The sequence below is a fragment of the Nycticebus coucang genome, chromosome 5, assembly GCF_027406575.1.
Source record: "Nycticebus coucang isolate mNycCou1 chromosome 5, mNycCou1.pri, whole genome shotgun sequence".
Classification (NCBI taxonomy): Eukaryota; Metazoa; Chordata; class Mammalia; order Primates; family Lorisidae; genus Nycticebus; species Nycticebus coucang.
The window spans coordinates 86,587,481-86,609,025 of NC_069784.1; the positions used below are offsets into that span (position 1 = coordinate 86,587,481).

Below are 21,545 nucleotides of genomic sequence, written 5' to 3' on the forward strand. Positions count from 1 at the left end.
TTCTGCAGTACAGAAATAAGCTCTTCCTTAAAGGTTTGATAGAATTCTGGAGTGAAGCCATCTGGACCAGGGCATTTTTTAGTTGGAAGCTTTTTTATTGTTTCTTTGATCTCAGTGCTTGAAATTGGTCTGTTCAGGAAGTCTATTTCTTCCTGGCTAAGTCTAGGGAGAGGGTGTGATTCCAAATATTGATCCATTTCCTTCACATTATCAAATTTCTGGGCATAGAGTTTCTGGTAGTATTCAGAGATGATCTCTTGTATCTCTGTGGGATCAGTTGTTATTTCCTCTTTATCGTTTCTGATTGAGGTTACTAGAGATTTTACTTTTCTATTTCTAGTTAGTCTGGCCAATGGTTAATCTATTTTATTTATTTTTTCAAAAAACCAACTCCTTGTTTCATTAATTTTCTGAATGATTCTTTTGTTTTCAATTTCATTGATCTCTGATTTGATTTTGGATATTTCTTTTCTTCTACTGGGTTTAGGCTTAAATTGTTCTTCTTTTTCCAATTCCATAAGATCTCTTGTGAGATTGTTGATGTGGTCTCTTTCTGTTTTTCGAATGTAGGCATCTAAAGCGATGAATTTTCCTCTCAAAATGCTTTTGCAGTATCCCACAGGTTTTGGTAGCTTGTGTCTTCATTGTTGTTATGCTCAAGGAAGTTAATGATTTCCTGTTTTATTTCTTCCTGCACCCATCTGTTATTCAACAGAAGATTGTTTAATTTCCATGCCTTTGGTTGGGGTCGAGCATTTTTGTTAGAGTTGAGTTCCACCTTTAGTGCCTTATGGTCTGAGAAGATACAAGGTAAAATTTCAATTCTTTTGATTCTGTTGATATTTGTTTTGTGTCCCAGGATATGATCAATTTTGGAGAATGTTCCATGGGGTGATGAGAAGAATGTATATTCTTTGTCTTTGGGATGGAGTGTTCTATATGCATCTATCAAGCATAGTTGTTCTAGGGTCTCATTTAAGTCTCTTATATCTTTGTTTAATTTCTGTTTAGAGGATCTGTCCAGCTCTGTAAGATGTGTGTTAAAGTCCCCTGTTATGATGGTATTATCGGATATCATATTGCTCAGACTGAGTAAGGTCTGTTTCAAGAATCTGGGAGCATTTAAATTGGGTGCATAAATATTTAGAATTGAAATGTCTTCTTGTTGTATTTTTCCCTTCACCAATATAAAGTGACCATCTTTGTCTTTTTTGACTTTAGTTGCTTTAAATCCACATGTATCTGAAAATAAGATTGCAACTCCTCTTTTCTTCTGAATTCCGTTTGCCTGAAAAATTGTCTTCCAACCCTTGACTCGGAGCTTTAATTTGTCTTTTGAAGCCAGGTGTGTTTCTTGCAGACAGCAAATGGATGGCTTGTGTTTTTTAATCCAGTCAGCCAATCTGTGTCTCTTCAGTGGGGAATTCAAGCCATTAACATTTATGGAGATAATTGATAAGTGTGGTAGTATTCTATTCGTCTTATTTTGTGCGAGTCCATTGCTTAGTTTTATCTTTTGCATCAGTGTGAAGGTTAGGTTCTGTCCTTTGATTTCTGAGTTCTTACTTTGCTGCTGATCCATTGTGGTGGTCCGTGTGCAGAACAGGTTGAAGTATTTCCTGTAGAGCTGGTCTTGTTGTGGCGAATTTCCTCAATGTTTGTATATCCGTAAATGATTTGATTTCTCTGTCAATTTTAAAGCTTAGCTTAGCAGGGTACAGAATTCTGGGCTGAAAATTGTTCTGCTTAAGTAGATTAAAGGTAGATGACCATTGTCTTCTTGCTTGGAAAGTTTCATTAGAGAAGTCTGCGGTCACTCTGATGGATTTGCCCCTGTAGGTCAACTGGCGCTTAATCCTGGCAGCTTGCAGAATTTTTTCTTTTGTCTTGACTTTGGACAGGTTCATCACAGTGTGTCTTGGAGAAGCTCGGTTAGAGTTGAGGCGACCTGGGGTCCGATAGCCCTCTGAAAGCAGTGTGTCAGAATCTTTGGTGATATTTGGGAAATTTTCTTTCATAATATTCTCTAGTATGGCTTCCATTCCTCTGGGGCATTCTTCTTCCCCTTCTGGCATTCCTATAACTCGTATGTTGGAACGCTTCATAAAGTCCCATAATTCTGACAGTGAACGTTCTGCTTTCTCTCTCTTCTTTTCTGCCTCTTTTACTATGTGAGTTATCTCAAAAACTTTGTCTTCTACCTCTGAAATTCTTTCTTCTGCATGGTCTAACCTGTTGCTGATACTTTCCATTGCATCTTTAAGTTCCCTAATTGACTGTTTCATTTCCTTCAGCTCTGCTATATCCTTTTTATATTCTTCATATCGTTCATCTCTTATTTGATTCTGTTTTTGGATTTCCTTTTGGTTATTTTCCACTTTATTAGCAGTTTCCTTCATTGTTTCCATCATTTCTTTCATTGTTTTCAACATGTGTATTCTAAATTCCCTTTCTGTCATTCCTAACATTTCTGTATAGGTGGAATCCTCTGCAGTAGCTACCTCATGGTCCCTTGGCGGGGTTGTTCTGGACTGGTTCTTCATGTTGCCTGGAGTTTTCTGCTGATTCTTCCTCATGAGTGATTTCTTTTATCTGTTTCCTTGCCCTAATTTTCCTTTCACTTCCTCTTGCTCTTTAAGTTCTTGTGCCTGTGGAAGTTGTGGGCGGGTTTAGACGGATTGAACACACACGACCACTTGCCGGTTTTCCACTGTTTTAGTCCTCCTCTTGGGGTCCAGAAGTCTCTCGCTGACTCCCTGTATCCTCATAGGAGTGATGATAGGCAGTTCCCACCAGCCACAGATGCCTGGACTCCTATCTCCCCAGACTCACGGTGCCCAGATGTAAGGAAGCTGTTACTCGGCTGCCATCTTGCTCCGCCTCCCCCCAAAAGTAATTTCTATAGCCAGTTTCCTGGAGTAGGACACTAGATTTTGGAATTAACCTTGAGCTTAAATTTCATGAGTCTTGTTTTCCTTGCTTGTGTGCAAAATCTCTGATAAATTTGAGGAGTCATGGGATTGAAATTCCAGGCTAGATTTGACTTCACTGCATCACAAGATATTGACCGGAGGCTGAAAAGTCTGAGATGGAGGTGCCATCAGATCTGGAGTCTGGTGAGGGCCTGGTTCCTGGTTCCTATATAGATGGCTGTCCTCTTGGTGTGTCTTCACCTGGAAAAAGAAGCAAACAAACCGTCTTTTTGTTTTCTAAATGTTCCTTTTTCTCTTTATATAGTATCATGTTCTAGTTTCTAGATTCAATAATTACTATTATCTTCCAGAGGATATTGATAATGGAAAGCTTTTTTAAAATTTTTTTTAATTTTTCTTTTTTAACACAGGTATGGTTTCTTTCCTGGTAGGTGATCTGGCTTGGCAATTACATTGTGAAACCTTCAGTTGTCAGAAGGCCAGAAAGCGTGATATTTATCTGAAAATGTCTACACTGTCTCATTTCTCAAGGACATTTCCACTTGATATTTATTTCCAGGATGACTTTTTTCTTATCGTTTCATTGTTTTCTGTTTGCCGTTGCTTCCGATGAAGTCAGTCATCACCTGCAACCTTGTTTTCTTGTAGTTAAGGTATCGTCTTCCATGGCCACTTCAGGATTTTTCAGTGTTGAATATGTACCTAGGCATGGTTCTCCTTCTAGTCATCCTGATTAAGGTTTCTTAGATCTATAATTGATCTACAATTTTGGGGGGGGGTAGAGGGAGTTGTTGGTTTAATTTAAGAAATTCTGGCTATTATATCTTCAAGAATTTTCCACTATCTTCTCCTTATGGGACTTCATTAGCACACAATAGACCATTTAATTTGTCCCACAGGTCCCTGAAGCTCTGTTCATTTTCTTTCAATTTTTTTTTCACTCTCTCTCTGTTCTTTAGACTATTACTTTTTTGTTAATCAGTCTTCAAGTTCTCCCATAAACTCAAATCTGGTGTCAAGCTAATTCAGTACAATTTTTAATTCAATTTTTCTATTTATAGTGTAGGAGTTTGATTTGGTTCTTTTTAAAAAGTTTCATTTATCTCATGAGATTACCTCTCTGTTCTCATAAAGATTTTGTCTGCTAAATCCAACGTCTGTTCCATGTCAGCTTCTATTGCCTCCTTTTTCTTGAAATGGGGTGACATGTTCCTATTTCTCTAGCTATTTGTTGCCTAGTTTTCTAATGTTGCTTGTCTTTTTCCTTTTGATTGGTAGTGCTCTATGTATATAGTGCTAGAAACACTGTTTTAGTTCTATTTGTTTCAAAGATAGTGTATATCCTTTTTAAGAATTGAGGCCTTGTACCCTTGCAATATGCTCCAAGTCAAATCTGTCAAGTGTAGAACCTAAATATCTTAACACAATAATCAAGTAAATGTTATGTTGATTGGTTTGATGTAAGCACGTCAGATTGTATAAAAAAATCAACACATTGTACCCCACATATGCACAAATGTATTCATGATCTATGTGTATATGACTTAATAAATAAATAAATATAGGAAGTAAAAAAAATGAGGCCTTGTATCAGATAAATGTTCTATATTTTGATGAAATCTTATTAACCTTAAAAAAGTTTCTAGGTATATTACCTGTCCAATTGCTGCATAAGAAAATACTGCAAAACTTAGTGAAATTAAAGCAACATTCATTATTTCGGTATCTGAAGACCACAGATAACTTCTCATGATTTTCACAGTAGTCTTACCTACAGAAATATGGCTCGTCATAGAGCCAGCAACATTTCTAACTCACATGAGGAAATTTTCCCAATACCTGCATATGAGTTTGACATTTTAGCAAATGTATTTAAAATTCATCATGATATTTGTTTCTGCATACTTTAATTAAAATGTAGAATTTTGTTTGGAGATGTGAATATAAACAGTGTTTGAAAAATGTTCAATGGGAGATGTGTAAAGTCTATTAAGTTTGAGCATTAAAAACCACTTGATGCTTTACACTATTACAGTGGTTCTCAATCTTCCTAATGCCATGACCTTTTAATACAGTTCCTTAAGTTGTGGTGACCCCCAACCATAAAATTATTTTCGTTGCTACTTCATAACTGTAATTTTGCTACCATTATGAATCAAAATGTAAATATCTGATATACAGGATGTATTTATGCGACCCTTGTGAAAGGGGTTGTGACCCACAGGTTGAGAACCACTGCTTTATGGCATGCTTCAGGTATAAGACTCTTGCACTATCTGTGAAGGGTAAAAGTATCATTGATTTTAGATATAATAAGTCAGACATGACTTCTCCAGTGACTCCTTAAAGAAAATAATATATAACATTCAAGATAATAGAGGGAAGTTAAAACTGATGTACCTATAATAGCATCAAAACCCATCAAATATCTACGGGTCTAGGCAAACCTCTGCACAGAAAACTCTAACTTATCACCGATTTAAATTAAACAAGAGTAAATAAATGGTAGAATATATCATGTTCATGGACTAGGAGAGTCAATATTGTATAGATGCTCCTTCTCTCAACCAATATATAGATCTGATGTGATCCCAGTTAAATACAATGGCTTTTCTATATAAATTGCAAAGGACTAAGTATAGCTGATGCACTCCCGAGAGAGGACAACAGAATAGAAAGCCTTGTTCTACTTGCCATCAAGACTTATTATATACCTACAATAATTCACTCAATGTAGTGTTGGCAAAATAGAATGATGGACTAGATCTCTGAGCCCCCACATGGACCTACACAGGTATAAAGACATGATTTAAGACAAAGGGGGTAAAACGGTGGATGAAGGACAGCTTTTTCTTAAATGATGCTGGAACAACTAGACACCCATATGGAAAAAAGTAAAACTTACCCCATACTTCACATCATAAAAAAGACATGTCTGGATAGATTGTATAACTCAATGAGAAAGTCAAAACAATACAGCTTTTAAAAGTTAATACAGCACAACATCTTCATGATGTTTGGGTGAAAAAATGTGGCATAAACAGCACTGGTGATGACAGACGAGGAGATAAATCATTTTCCAGTAAAAGTCAAGAACTTCTGTTTATAAAAATATGCCATTTAAAAAATGAAATGACCAATCACAGAGTGATAGAAAATCATCGTGATGTTTATAATCAAAAAGAACTTGTATGTAGACAATATAAGGAACACTTACCAATAATATGCCAAAAGCCCATAATAAAAAAATGGTTCGACCCTTGAACAAACACGTCAAGAAGTGGCCCGTAAACATGAAAATGTTCAAACTTGTTAGTCATCAAGTTTTTAATAAATGAATAAAACACACTATGATACTACTAGGCACCCACTAAAATGACTAACATTAGAAAGACTGACCAGCATGACAGAACTCTCAGACCAGGAGTCCTCAAACGGCGGCCCGTGGGCCACATGAGGCGGTGTTATTGTATTTGTTCCTGGTTTGTTTTTTTACTTCAAAATAAGCTATGTGCAGTGTGCACAGGAATTTGTTGGTAGTTTGTTGTTTTTTTTTTTAAACTATAGTCCGGCCCTCCAATGGTCTGAGGGACAGTGAATTGGCCCCCTGTTTAAAAAGTTTGAGGACGCCCTGTCTCAGACACTGCTGATAGTTTTATAAATTAGTAGAATTAGTTTGGAAAACAGTTTGGCATTATCTACGCAAGTTGAATATCTGCATACACTGTGTCCCAGAAATTGTCTTCCTAGATATATTTCAAAAATGTATAAATATGGGCACTTGCGCATCAACATGTAAGAATGTTCCTAATACCTCAACCTGGAATCATTACAAGTTTTAGTAGCACTGAAATGTAGATAAATAAATCATGGTATAATTTAATCATCAGAATAGAATTAAAAATACACAATGAACAAACTACAGCTATACGCAATAACATGGATAAATAGTACAATCAAAGTGTTAAGTTAAAGAAGCCAGGTACAAAGAACAAATTATTTAAGTCAATAATGTGCAAAAAAACATACAAAACTAACACATCGTGTTTAAATGTATGCTTTCTTTCATGACAAAACCATGAAAGAAAAATACGGAGGTGAACACCATCAAATTCAGGGCCGTGGTTACCTTTGTGGGAGAAGAAGCAAGAGAGGATTTCTGGGGTGCTGGCAGCATTCACTATTTGACCTTGGTAGTGGTTCTAGGGGGTTCATTTTATGATTAACTCAGTGGGCTTCACTTTTCTGTATGTTTGTTGTAACTCAGAATTACAAAGTTAAAGGCAAATGGAAAATGTCACCCCTTGGGCTTAAGAGAATCAAATAACACTTTACACAACTTCAACCCCCTTCCCGTGGCCTGCTCCGTCTTTCCGCCATCATCTTGTGCTGCCCTTTCACAGGCAATGCTCTGCCCACACCGACCTTCTCCATCCCTCATCTTTAACTCTGCCTTTAAATGGTTACTATATCCCAAATCTGCCTTCTTCTTAACCACCTTTACTACCATTTTTCTGGTCTAAGCTAAAAATAGTTCCTCTTCATTTATTGAGAGTGAAGAACAAGGTCACTGGGAGAGATTTTGGGAAGTCAAGGAACTAACAGGCCAGGGCCCTGGGAGCCTCCTCTTTGTAGAAACTGAAATTACCAGGAATTAGGGCAGGGGTGAGTGGGAAGGGGGGTGAGAGTGAGCCAGGAGGCATGAGACTCAGGAAATACATGAGCGGAACCAAGAGAGGTAATGGGTGGCATAGTCTAGAGGACATGACATTTAAATCTGGGGTTCTGGTTTCTGACATGGCAATCAGCGGCAAGGCCATGCCTTCCCCATCCCCAGCCCAGTTATCCAGTCAACAGTGCAATACACGGAGTACAAATAAAATCCTACAAATTATAATCAAGGATAGATATTAAAAAAAAGAAAGCTAATTAAACAGGCAGTTACCTTTCCTTTGTAATGTTCTGCGAGCAAATTGCTAAGTGTTGTTTTCCCTGAATTGTGAGGTCCACATATGAATAGTTTACACGGTGGTACTGGCATAGGTGGAAGAAGGTAAGGACGTGGGTTCAGTAAAAATGTTTTTAGTGTTTCTTCGGATGAAAGACAGTACATTTTACCTAGAAAACTTAAAATATGCCATGATAATAAACAACTGAAAAGACACATGCGCAAGTTTTAAAATTAGGTTCTGAAAAATCTTACTTACCTTACAGCAAAATCTGGTGATCCTGAATAAATGTTACCTTTTTTTAAATTCACAGGACATATACGTCCCCATCTGCTTCTCTGCCATCTATATCTAGGCGCAATGAGTTTATAAGATGCGACAGTGCGGAGCAGCTCATCCTGTGGATGGCAAATTATTAAGAATTTTATACAGTAAAAAGGTGGCCATTAAGTTTTGCTGAAATTTAGCAGTACTAAATATTTCATTTTTTTATTTGATAGTGCTGGAGTACTTAAGAAATAATTTAGAAAGCAAGTTTTGGCTTCTTGATTGCAGTATTTTGCACTTGCCCTGGATTTAATAATCTAGTTTCCATTTCTCTCTTTTTTTTTTTTTTGCCGGGGCTGGATTTGAACCCACCACCCTCGGCATATGGGGCTGGCGCCCTACTCCTTGAGCCACTGGTGCTGCCCTCCATTTCTCTTTTTAACAAACCTTGTTTAAGCGTTCCTGAGCAGTTTCTGTCACATGGTAGAATGAGCGTGAGGGAGACAGAGCTTTTTCTATCATCTTCCTTAGAAAACAGATTCTGAAAAATGCTTATTGAAAAATTTTGAAAATGTGCCAGATTCTTAGTTAATTTATCTAAGCCTTTAAATAGTTATAAGCTGCTACGTATCTATTTCATCATATATATGTATATATACACATACACTATATCCACACATGTATTTTTACATAATGTACACACACACTTACACATACCACATTTTTGTTTACCCACTAATAGACTTTGGGATATTTCCACCTTGTGGCTGTTGTGAATAAAACTGCTATGAATATTGGTGTAAACGTGTCTGTTTGAATTTTTGCTTTCAATTCTTCGGGGGAAATCCCTAGAAGTGTAGTTGCTAGATCACATGGTAATTCTATGTTTAAGTTTTTCAGGAACCACCAAGCTATTTTAAACAGTGCTGTATCATTTTACATGCCAAGTAGCAATAAAAAGTGTCCAATTTCTCCCCATCCTCATCAACACTTGTTATGTCCAGGTTTTTGGATAATAGCCACACTGGTGAGTATAAGGGCGGTATCTCTTTGTAGTTTTGATCTGCATTTCCCTAAAGACTAGAGATGCCGAGCATCTATTGGCCATTTATATATTTTCTTTAGAGAAATGTCTATTCAAGTCCTTTGCCCATTTTTGAACTGGGCTGTTTTACTGTTAAAGTTTTAGGGTTGCTCTTTATATATTCTGGATATTAATCCCTTGTCAGATATGACTTGCAAATATTCTTCTCCATTGTGTGGGTTGTCTTTTCATTCTGTTGATCATATGCTTTGATGCACAAAAGTTTTAAATTTTGATGAAGTCCAGTTTCTCTATTTTTTTTTCTTTTGTTGTCTGTGCCTTTGATGTCATATCCTGTTTTGTTTTGTTTTACCCGATGCCAGACAGAGCCCTATCCTCGAATTATGTTTTAACTGGTCTGGGCACTGGTCTATTCTAAAAGCTTCCTAGATGACCCCACCTTGTAGTCAGGACTAGAAATCACTGATTCAAATATTCCCATTATATTCCTTTACTAAAGATCACCTGCCTTTAGCCGAAGGGTATTCATCTTCCAAAAGCACAAGAACTTGTAAATTAATCAACTGTAATTAACTAAGCTCCTTTCATGTCCCAGCCATTCAAGTCAGGGCTCTCAAACTTAAATGGAAGTCATTCTAGATCTTGTAAAAATACGTTTTCAGGTATCACCTCCAGATATTCTAGTTCGATCAGTTGGGGATATGGAGCTAAAGCATTTGTGTTTGTAGTAAGATTCCCAGGTGGTTCTTTTGGAGGTGGTCTGGACTTCCAGGAAAAAAAAATACTGCTTAAAGTATATAAATAATGACCCCAGTGCACATGGTCACAAATTATTCCCCTTTATAAAAAAGGGAACAGGCACACGTGGTTATACAGCTAAGCGCTACCACCTTATGATAATGTAAGCAATAATTTCTAAGGACAAACTTTCTAGCTGGGAAACTGTCTGCAGGTTTTATAGATACTTCTTATTTTTCTGTCAATAGTGACCTGGAAGAAAGGGTCTCAGCACACAGTCTATTTTTCCTAGCCTTTGCGCTGACCAGGCCCACCTTTCTTTCTCTTCCTCACCAGTACATATTACAGAGGTCAAGCAAATCAACAAGAAAAGATCAAACAACTCCATAACAAACTGGACAAGACCCAGAAATAGAAACTTTTCTCCTAAGGACATACTAATGGCTGACAAATACAGGAAAAAAAATGCTCAGTGTCCCTAATCATCAGAGAAATGCAAACCCAAACCACTTTGAGATATCACCTAATCCCAGTGAGAATGGCCTACATCATAAGCTCCCAAAGCAACAGATCCTGACGTGGGCGCAGAGAGAATTCATACACTATTGCTGGGACCGCAAACTAGTACAGCAGCCTCTATGGAAGGAAGGATGGAGAATCCCCAAAGAACTAAAAGTAGATCACGTAATACCACTACTAGGTATTTACCAAAAAGAAAAAAAAGACATTTTATCTTAAAGACATTTGAACACGAATGTTTATAGCAGCACAATTCACCACTGCAAGGATTGGAAGCAGTCCAAGTGCCCTTCCACACATAAGTGGATTCATAATTGTGGTATGTGTATACCATGAAATACTATTCAGCTATAAAAAAAGATGGAGGTTGTGTCTCTCTTGTGACAACCTGGATGGAATTGGAGACAATTCTCCTAAGTGAAGTATTATAAGAATGGAAAAACAAACCTCACGTGCATTCAGTTCTGCATTGGAACTTGTAGATTAATACCCGTGTGTTCACATGAGAGAAAAACTCGGTGAAATTCAAGTCAGGGTGAGGGGGGAACGGATTGGGTAAATTCCCACCCACCGGGTACATTGCACAGATATAGTGCACACTTTCTGGGCGAAAGACACACCTACAACTCAGACTTTAACCTTCCAAAAGCAAACGGGGTAACCTAATCATATGTACGCCCATATTAATCTGAAATTTAAAAAAAATTGCTTGAATGGTTGAAGGAATGAGTGCTTAGAGAGTTGAGGGCTTTTATGTCGTTGTTTTCTTTGGTGCTACAAAAATAAACTGGGTTTCTTTCTTTTTCATCATTCTTATGGTTAAGTGATCTGATTGTACTGTTTTTCTGCTTCCAAAGTTCTGTTGGGTTGTGTTTTTAGTGTCTAAAAGAATATTGTGCTAATATTATAGCTTCTTCCCAGAAGTCAAACCCATTTTTATAAAAGGTATCCTGAAACTCCTTTTAAAACTTAAAAGTATACAGTTCAGGTCACAACATACATTGAAAAGGTAGACTTTCAAACAGTTAAAGACGACTTACGGTTTCCATTATGTCATTCATTTCTTCCTCTGCGCTCTGAAGTTTGATTAAAACAGCTGCTGTTTTTAGGTTCAGATATTTAAGTCGTTCCATAACTATCTAAAGGAAAAAACAAATGTTTAAAAACATCAGCATTTGACTATCTCAAACATCCTGTCCGTGATGGGCTCATGGTTTGAATCACAATCCCTCTGGGACTCTGAGTAGACGCCGCCATCGCTCTTCCTGGCTGCTGGTGGCTGTGGACATCTTTGGTATTTCTTGGCTTGTACGGGCAACATTCTCATCTCTCTCTCCGAGGTCACACGGCCGTCTTCTCCCCATGTGTCTCAGTCTCTGCTCCTATGTGGGGCCCACCCTAATGCTGTATGACTTCATCTTAACCTGATTACACTTGCAATAAGGTCATTTTAACCTGATTATACTTTCCAATAGGGTCACTTTCACAGGTATTCCAGGTAGGGCTTCAAAATATCTTTTTGAGAGACACATTTCAGCACATAATAGTCTGCTCTCTGGCCCCCAAATATTCACATCCTTACAGATCTGGGTCTAAGGACCTCTTTGGCAAAGGGAAGTCAGCCACGTGAAGATGGAGGCAGAAGTTACGTAGTCAGAAGCCAAGAAATGCCTAAGGCTACCAGAAGGTGGAAGAGGCGCGAATGGATCCTCCCCTAGAGGTTCTGAAGGGAGCGTGGCTAAGCCAGCACCTTGATTTTGGACTTGTAGCCTTCCAGAACCGTGGAGAATAAATTCCTGTCATTTAAAGCCACCCAGTTTGCAGCACTTTGTTATGGCAGCCCTAGAAACAAATACAGATCCTATGTGGAAGAATCTAAAAAAGAGAGAGAACAGATAGTATATAGAACTATGCCACTAAAGGTGGGGAGACAGACAGCATCCGACAGTTTGTGGTAGTCTGTGGTAGAGCTGGTTACTGGCTCACAATCAGCCTTCCCTCCCTCTGGGCCTTAGTTCTCTAGTTCACCTGGAGTGAAGTATACCTCCCTACCCCATCAACGCTGAGCTTCTCCAAGTCACTTGCTCTGACTAATGGAGGGTAGGTGAGGTGCCAGAGAACCAGTTCCAACTGGTGCCTTCACGGGTCTCTTGTCTCTTGGAGTTTCTGCCCTCCGCCTTGTGGAAAGTGTGTTCCAGGTAGTAGACAGTGGTAGTAGACAGTTCTGGTTATGTTTTGAAGGAGAAGCCTGCTGTGTATGGTGATGGAGGAGACATGGGATGTAAGAACGCAAAAAGAGGAGGGCAGCTGGCCAGATGGATTTGACGTTTAATGAAAGAGAACAGTAGAGGGGTGTGTTTGGGACAGAGGGGTGTGTTGGGGGTGTGTTTGGGATTTTGATTTTAATTTAACACTTTAATTTGAGATGCATCTTAGACATCTAACTGGATATATATAGCAGTTGAGTATACAAGTGTGGAATTCAAGGGAAAGATCTGGGATAGTAACATGAATTTAAGAGTTGCCAGTGTTCAGAGAGCATTTCAAGCCATTAGACTGAAGGAAGTGTCCTAAGGACTGAAGGCAGACAGAGAAGAGTCCACGGAAGTAAGCTCCAGTGTCCGCCAATGCTAGAGATTAGAGATTTAGAACCCAGTAAGGGGCATGGGCTTAATGTGGCGTGGGGTTCCAGAAGCCAAGGGAAGAAGGGAGCAGGGAGGGAAAAGTAATCAGAGTGTTAAATGTTGCTTCTAGATTGAATGAACTGGAGACCAGCGATCTTGGCAGGAGTGCGTCTCAAGTGAAGAGCTTCTTCCTGCTTTGGCTCTGCCGCTGGCATCATTCCCACGTTGCCACTAATGAGATGGAGCCCGGGCTTTGTCTTTGACTTTTCTCTCTCCTTTAATTACTACGTTCGTTTGCGCATCGAGTTCTGTCAGGTAGACTTTTTACGTAGCTCTCAAATGTGTCCTCTTCTGTCTTCTCCTACTGTCACCACCCTAGGTCAGGCTACCATCTCTTACCTGATCAACGGCAAAAGCCAGAGTTGGTCTTCCTACCACCAGTTTGATTCTCCTCCTGTTTTTACTTTGCACTGCACTCTGGATAATCCTTCTTATATAGAAATGGGATCATTTTCATTCCCTGGCTTAAAACCTTTCGCTGGCTAAACACTTTGATGCGGCTCTCAAGGTCTTCCTTTCCTGGGGCAACTCTTGCTTATTTCTGGAGTCTTGGCATTATTTCATTCCCACCCTCCAACCCCCCCATGTATTCCAGTCCTACGTTTGGTTCTTACAACCCACTATGCTCTCCTGGCCTCTAGGGCCTTGGTGCGGAGCCTCATAGGACCCTTCCCTCGGCACAGAGCACGCTCCATCTCTCTCCTCTCCACTTCTCTTCAAGGTCTAATTCTTACTGGTCCTTTAAGTTTCAATTTTAAGATAATTTCAGACAGGTGATCCTCTTACCAAACTAGGTTTTGTCCATCTGCTATAAGCACCTATGTTACTTTGTATTTCCCCGATGATAACAAAAACTATTGATCTCTAAATATTTATTTTCTCCAACATATTATATACTGCATGAGCAAGTATATTCCCAGAGCTCATAATACTAGATTCCTATTAGGTGTTTAGGAAACAGTTACTGGTTTTGTATTACCTTATTATTTTTGGTGTAATATTTTTGGGTTCCAAATTTCTCCCCGTCCTTACCAACACTTGTTATTGTCTGTTTTTGCTTTGTTTATTGTTGTTAATTTTTCGTTTGGCCATCCTAGTGGATATGAAGTGGCATCTCCTTGTGGTTTTGAATGGTTTCCCACATGGCTATTGATGTTAAGTTTTGTACCATGTGCTCATTCTTTGCCATTTGCTTTCAGTTTCCTTTAATGCACCTTTTGCTATAAATGCGAATGCAGTTTTGGTTTAAACAGGATGAATAGATGAATAAACATAACATCAAAAGTTTAATTGTCAAAACACATGTTTCAGGGTGGCGCCTGTGGCTCAAAGGAGTAGGGCGCCGGCCCCATATGCCAGAGGTGGCGGGTTCAAACCCAGCCCCAGCCAAAAACTGAAAACACAAACAAACAAACAAAAAAAACACGCTTCAAAAATAAACGGTATTCAAATATAAATCATTTTTTCTGTCTATCAAAATAAGGTACAGTGGGTGGTGCCTGTAGCTCAGTGGGTAGGGCACTGGCCGCATACACCCAGGCTGGCGGGTTTGAACCTGGCCCGGGTCAGCTACTCAATAATGACAACTGCAACCAAAAAATAGCCAGGCGTTGTGGCGGGCACTGGTAGTACCAGCTACTTGGGAAGCTGAGGCAAGAGAACTGCTTAAGCTCAAGAGTTTGAGGTTAAGGCTGTAAGCTGGGACACAATGGCACTTTATCAAAGGCAACATAATGAGACTCTGTCTAAAATAAATAAATAATAAATAAATAAATGAGAAAAAAATAAAATAAGTACTGTGCTGTCAATAGCGTTTTACTGTTTCCCACTGCAAGGATTACTGGTGAACATTGCACTCACCATGAAGAGCTCCTCTGGCAACTTATTTCCATCTAGCTCAATGAGATACTGGGGATCGTGTTCAGCCATTACTTGCTGCAGATAGTAGAAAATAAAGCTTATAATCTGGGTTCACTAGGGAAATGGAATATAAGATCAGAATCTTAATATACTGCAAAAAACGTCTTCAAAACTAAACCGTTTGCCTTACACATGCTATTATATAATGTATGTCATATTCAGGGCTCAAGGGATCTTTCACAAAATCCCAAATGAGTCTTCTCACCATGAATTGGATTCTCTCAGTCTTTTCTCTATACTGAAGTTTTAATGTTTTTCCAATACAAAATATTTTAGGGAACCTGTTTATCTGTACTTATTTGTAACTTTGTGATTTGGTTTCAAGCCATAGAAGAGTCTGATTAAAATTTAAATCACCGACTTTCTCCATATAGATACTAACATCGTTAACAAGTTTTTATTATTTTGTGACACAATTTTTCTGACAGAAAATGAAAAAACCAGAAAAGTAGAGAGAAAAAAAATCTCAAATCCAGCCATCCTAAAGTAACTACTACTACGATTTTCCTCCCATTTCTTATTTCATGAAAAATTGTTTGGCATGTTTGGGATCATAACTCTTTCACTTAACCTTAAGATAATTTCAGACAGAAAATGTCTTAATTTTCCATAAAAAAATTGTGTCGTAAAATAATAGAAACTTGTTAATGATATCAGTATCTACAGGAAGAAAGTTGGTATTTTAAATTTCAATCAAACTCATCTATGGTTAGAAACCAAATGACAAAGCTACAAGTAAGTACAGATTGTGGCTCAAGTAGTGGGGCGCCGGTCCCATATGCCGGAGGTGGCAGGTTCAAACCTAGCCCTGGCCAAAAAAGAAAAAAAAAAACCTTCCTTATACTGTTACACGATCACTGTCAGCACATGTGAATGGTTTTATAAAATTGCTTATTGTGGATACAATGTAATTTACTTAATGTTTCTTTATTGTTAGCACTTAGCTATGTGACAGTATTTTGCTAGTTTTTAAGCATTTCTTTTTTTTTAAGGATCTATAAATTGTATTCATCTTCAATAATTACAAGAGTAACTTGCGGTAACTGCAGCCAGTGCAGGAACACAGACCAAGTAAATCATAGCAATTACATGACCCATCCCTGCTCCTCTACCCTGTCCCCCAACCTGGTGTGTCTCTCTTCTCACCATTCTTCTCCTTGATATAAACGTAGATGTATGCACACCAATAAAGGTTCAATAATACTGAGTAAGCTTCCTTTAGTATATCCTGATATATTAGATATAGAGGCTAGTTTTTAAAACTAGGTTTTAATGTTATTACAGATAGATATTGCCAGGTGGTTCTCCAAAAGGTTGTAGCAATTCAAAACTTTTACCAGCAGGTTGGGGGTGGTGGCTCACACCTGTAATCCTAGCATTCTGGGAAGCCAAGGTGGGTAGATTGCTTGAGCTCTGGAGTTCGAGACCAGCCTGAGCAAGTGCGAGACTCCATCTCTACTAAAAATAGAAAAACACAGCCAAGCATCCTGGAAGGCAGCTTCCTATAGTCCCCACTACTCAGAAGGCTGAGGCAAGAGGATCTCTTGACCCAGGAGTTTGAGGTTGCTGTGAGCTATGTTGACACCACAGCCATTGACCCTACAATGGGTATCAGCAATGTAAGGAGGTGACCCCGTGCCTGTCCTTAAAGAAATGACCTCTGCATTTCCCCCGCCCATGAATATAGTTTTCTATATTCTGAATCAGATGCTAATTTTGCTTTATTTCATACCCAGGGCCAGCCACTTATGGCGTACTCAGGGTACTTTTATTGAAGGAATAAAGGATGTTATTGAAAGTCATGTAATTTACTTGTAGGAAGCTATGTTTAAAGCCCAGTGATAGAAGGAGAGGTAGGGAAGAATAAAAGCCACGTGTAAGAAAACAATTAAGTGAGGTTCTCATTTGGGGGGATGGATAATGAGAATGAGAAGGATCCACTCATTTATCTTAAAAACATAAACATTATAAAACAGCCTGGAATAAATTTTTAGTTTTTCTGTAAGATGGGAAGAGGCAGTCTGAGGACTGCTTCTTATTTGTCTTCTCAGTTCTGTCCCTAAGCCTAGTGTCTGGCCATGTACCCCAGTCCAATTAAGGTTTGTTGACTAAATCTCCAACGCAGCTGCATATATTGGCAGAGTCTTCCCCGAAGTTTTCGCCATAAAAAATATGCTTTTCATAATTATAATCTCAATGATCATACTTTAAAAGATACTAATTATTTTAATTAGAACTTTACTATTGTGATATATACTAGCCTTATCATGTTTCATCACTGTTAAATAGCTTTTATGTCTTCATCAACTTTGAATGGGCTAACCACAGAAAACAATCTGGGGACAATTCTTTAGATTGTAATTTGACTGAATTGATAATTCCTTTCAGAAGAAAAGGTACACCTCGTGTGAACATTGGTTCTGGCAAACCTCATGGAATGAAAATGTTTTTACAGAATAGTCCCCTAACATGAATTTTCCAACCCCCAATCATAAGAGAATTCTCCTAGTGACTTTTGAAAAATGCAGTTCATTTGTCATTTTTCAGCAACAGACCTGCTTTGTAAGAGTAAAATAATAGTATTGTGGGAAACAGCCTTTAGGATGGTATTCTTTTCCCAATAGCTTTCTAGAGGAGAATTAGACAGATGTTACATGGGGATGAAGACATAAAAGCTATTTAACCAGAGATGAAACGCAAATATCAATTGTCCTGTTTTTTTAGCAATATAGCTTGTGCTTACTTCTAAAGAATGGAGAATTGTTTCCTTATAAAGTTGAATAAGGTTTTCAACATTTTCCAAATGATCCTCAGGCCTCTGAACTAGATGGTGAATAATTTCAGCCACCATCTGCATTTCAGCAAGAAATGCCTAAATGGAAAAGAAGACATTTTAAGTATCTTCAGGTCAATGGTTATTCAATTTACAAACCACATTCCCCCATCTTTACACCCAGATATCATATTGATCACCAGTAAGTAGGGAAGAGTAGTAGAAGAGCACCATATTTTTATTTTTTTATTTTTATTTATTTATTTATTTATTGTTCAATCATAGCTGTGTACATTTGTGCAATCAAGGGGTACAATGTGCTGGTTTCATATACAATCTGAAATGTTCTCATCAAACTGTTCAACGTAGCCTTCATGGCATTTTCTTAGTTATTGTATGTAGATATTTGTATTATGCATTTAGTAGGTTTCGCCTGTACCTATTCTAAGATGCACCGTAGGTGTGGCCCCACCCATTACCCTCCCTCCACCCTGACCTCCCCTTCCCTTCCCCTCCCTTGGCCCTTTCCCCATATTCTTGTGCTATAGTTGGGTTATAGTCTTCATGTGAAAGCTCTAAATTAGCTTCATATTAGGGCTGAGTACATTGGATACTTTTTCTTCCATTCTTGAGATACTTTGCTAAGAAGAATATGTTCCAGCTCTTTACCTCTCATGTAAGCATGAAAGAGGTAAAGTCTCCATCTTTCTTTAAGGCTGCATAATATTCCATGGTATACTTGTACCACAATTTGCTAGTCCATTCATGGGTCCATGGACACTTGGGCTTCTTCCATGACTTAGCAATTATGAATTGGGCTGTAATAAACATTCTGGTACAGATGTCTTTGTTATATTGTGATTTCTGGTCTTCTGGGTATATACCTAGTAAAGGAATTATAGGCTCGAATGGCAGGTCTATTTTTAGGTCACTAAGTATTCTCCAAACATCCTTCCAGAAGGAACGTATTAGTGGGCATTCCCACCAGCAGTGTAGAAGTGTGCCCTTTTCTCCACATCCACGCCAACATCTCTGGTTTTGGGATTTTGTTATGTGGGCTACTCTTACTGGGGTTAGGTGATATCTCAAAGTAGTTTTGATTTGCATTTCTCTGATGATTAAGGATGATGAGCTTTTTTTCATGTGTCTGTAGATCGTGCATCTGTCTTCTTTAGAGAAGTTTCTCTTCAAGTCCTTTGCCCAACCTGAGATGGGATCACGTGTTCTTTTCTTGTTAATATGTTTGAGTTCTCTGTGGATTCTGGTTATTAAACCTTTATCGGAGGTATAACCTGCAAATATTTTCTCCCATTCTGAGGGCTGTCTGCTTGCTTTACTCACTATGTTCTTGGCTGTGCAGAAGCTTTTTAGTTTGATCAGGTCCCAGTAGTGTATTTTTGATACTGCTACAATTGCCTGGGGAGTCCTTCTCATAAAATATTCACCCAGGCTGATTCCTTCAAGAGTTTTTCCTGCACTTTCTTCTAGTATTTTTATAGTTTCATGTCTTAAGTTTAAATCTTTTATCCAGCGAGAGTCTATCTTAGTTAATGGTGAAAGGTGTGGGTCCAGTTTCAGTCTTTTACAGATCGCCAGCCAGTTTACCCAGCACCATTCGTTAAATATGGAATCTTTTCCCCACTGAATGTTTTTAATTGGCTTGTCAAAGATCAAATAACGGTAAGTACCTGAATTCATCTCTTGGTTCCCTATTCTGTTCCAGACATCTACTTCTCTGTTTTTGTGCCAGTACCATGCTATTTTGATCACTATCGATTTATAGTACAGTCTCAGGTCTGGTAGTGTGATTCCTCCTGCTTTGTTTTTATTGCTCAGTAATGTTTTGGCTATTCGAGTTTTTTTCTGATTTCATATAAAACAAAGTATTATTTTTTTTTCAGATCTTTAAAATATGACAATGGAGCTTTAATAGGAATTGCATTAAAATTATATATTGCTTTGGGTAGTATAGACATTTTAACGATGTTGATTCTTCCCAGCCATGAGTATGGTATGTTTTTCCATTTGTTAACATCTTCAGCTATTTCTTTTCTTAAAGTTTCATAGTTCTCTTTATAGAGATCTTTCACATCCTTTGTTAGATAAATTCCCAAATATTTCATCTTCTTTGGCACTACTGTGAAGGGAATAGAGTCCTTGACTGTTTTTTCAGCTTGACTATTCTTGGTATATATAAAGGCTACAGATTTATGGGTGTGGATTTTGTAGCCTGAGACATTGCTGTATGCCTTGATCACTTCTAAAAGTTTTGTAGTAGAATCCCTAGTGTTTTCCAGATATATGATCATGTCATCTGCAAAGAGTGAAAGATTGATCTCTTCTGACCCTATGCGGATACCCTTGATCGCCTTTTCTTCCCTAATTGCAATGGCTAAAACTTCCATTACAATGTTAAAGAGCAATGGAGACAATGGGCAACCTTGCCTGGTTCCTGATCTAAGTGGAAATGATTTCAATTTAACTCCATTCAGTACGATATTGGCTATGGGTTTGCTGTAGATGGCCTCTATTAGTTTAAGAAATATACCAATTCTATACCAATTTTCTTAAGTGCTCTGATCATGAAGGGATGCTGGATATTATCAAAAGCTTTTTCTGTGTCAATTGAGAGAATCATATAGTCTTTATTTTTTAGTTTGTTTATGTGCTGAATTACATTTATAGGTTTACGTATATTGAACCAGCCTTGAGACCCTGGGATAAATCCCACTTGGTCATGGTGTATAATTTTTTTGATGTGTTGTTGTTAGGATCTTATTGAGTATTTTAGCATCTATATTCATTAGTGATATTGGTCTATAATTTTCTTTTCTTGTTGGGTCTTTCCCTGGTTTAGGGATCAAGGTGATGTTTGCTTCATAGAATGTGTTGGGTAGTATTCCTTCTTTTTCTATATTTTGGAAGAGGTTTAGTAATATAGGTACTAGTTCTTCTCGAAAGGTTTGGTAGAATTCTGACGTAAAGCCTTCTGGTCCTGGGCTTTTCTTTTTAGGGAGATTTTGTATAGTTGATGCTATTTCAGAACTTGATATAGGTCTGTTCAACATTTCCACTTCATTCAGACTAAGTCTTGGTAGGTGGTGTACTTCCAAGTATTGGTTGATTTCCTTCAGATTTTCATATTTCTCCATTATAAATGAAACTCAGTTTAGCTGGGTACAGGATCCTGGGTTGAAAGTTATTTTGTTTTAGGAGATTAAAAGTCGATGACCATCCTCTTCTAGCTTGGAAGGTTTCAGCAGAGAGATGCGCAGTTATTCTAATATTCTTCCCCTTGTAGGTAATGGTTTTCTTTTTTCTGGCTGCTTTCAGAATTTTCTCCTTCACATTAACTTTAGTGAAATTGATTATGATGTGTCTGGGGGATGTCGTTTTCAGGTTGAGTCCTGCTGGAGTTCTGAAACTATCAGCTATCTGAATTTCAGAATCTCTTGGCATGTCTGGAATGTTCTCTTTCATAATCTCATGGAGAAGAGACTCTGTTCCTTGTGAAGCCACTTCATTGCTTTTGGGGATCCCTATAAGATGAATATTGGTTTTCTTTTAATTATCCCAGAGCTCTCTGAGAGAGTGATCTGTTTTTGCCCTCCATTTCTCTTCGTCTTCGAGAGTTTGAGAGCGTTCGAAAGCTATGTCTTTGATGTCAGAAATCCTTTCTTCTGCTTGCTCCATTCTGTTACTGAGGGATTTTACTGT

At 38.2% G+C, this 21,545-nt stretch overlaps 1 protein-coding gene across 1 annotated transcript in view; it reads right to left on the minus strand.

The window, feature by feature from the left end:
* The window catches only part of AK9 (adenylate kinase 9), a 178,436-nt gene that overhangs the window by 121,037 nt on the left and 35,854 nt on the right, over positions 1–21,545 (minus strand). The window contains 5 exon segments of the mRNA XM_053590600.1: positions 7,879–8,059; positions 8,141–8,280; positions 11,492–11,590; positions 14,996–15,070; positions 17,799–17,927. Coding sequence (XP_053446575.1) covers positions 7,879–8,059; positions 8,141–8,280; positions 11,492–11,590; positions 14,996–15,070; positions 17,799–17,927 — 624 coding nt within the window.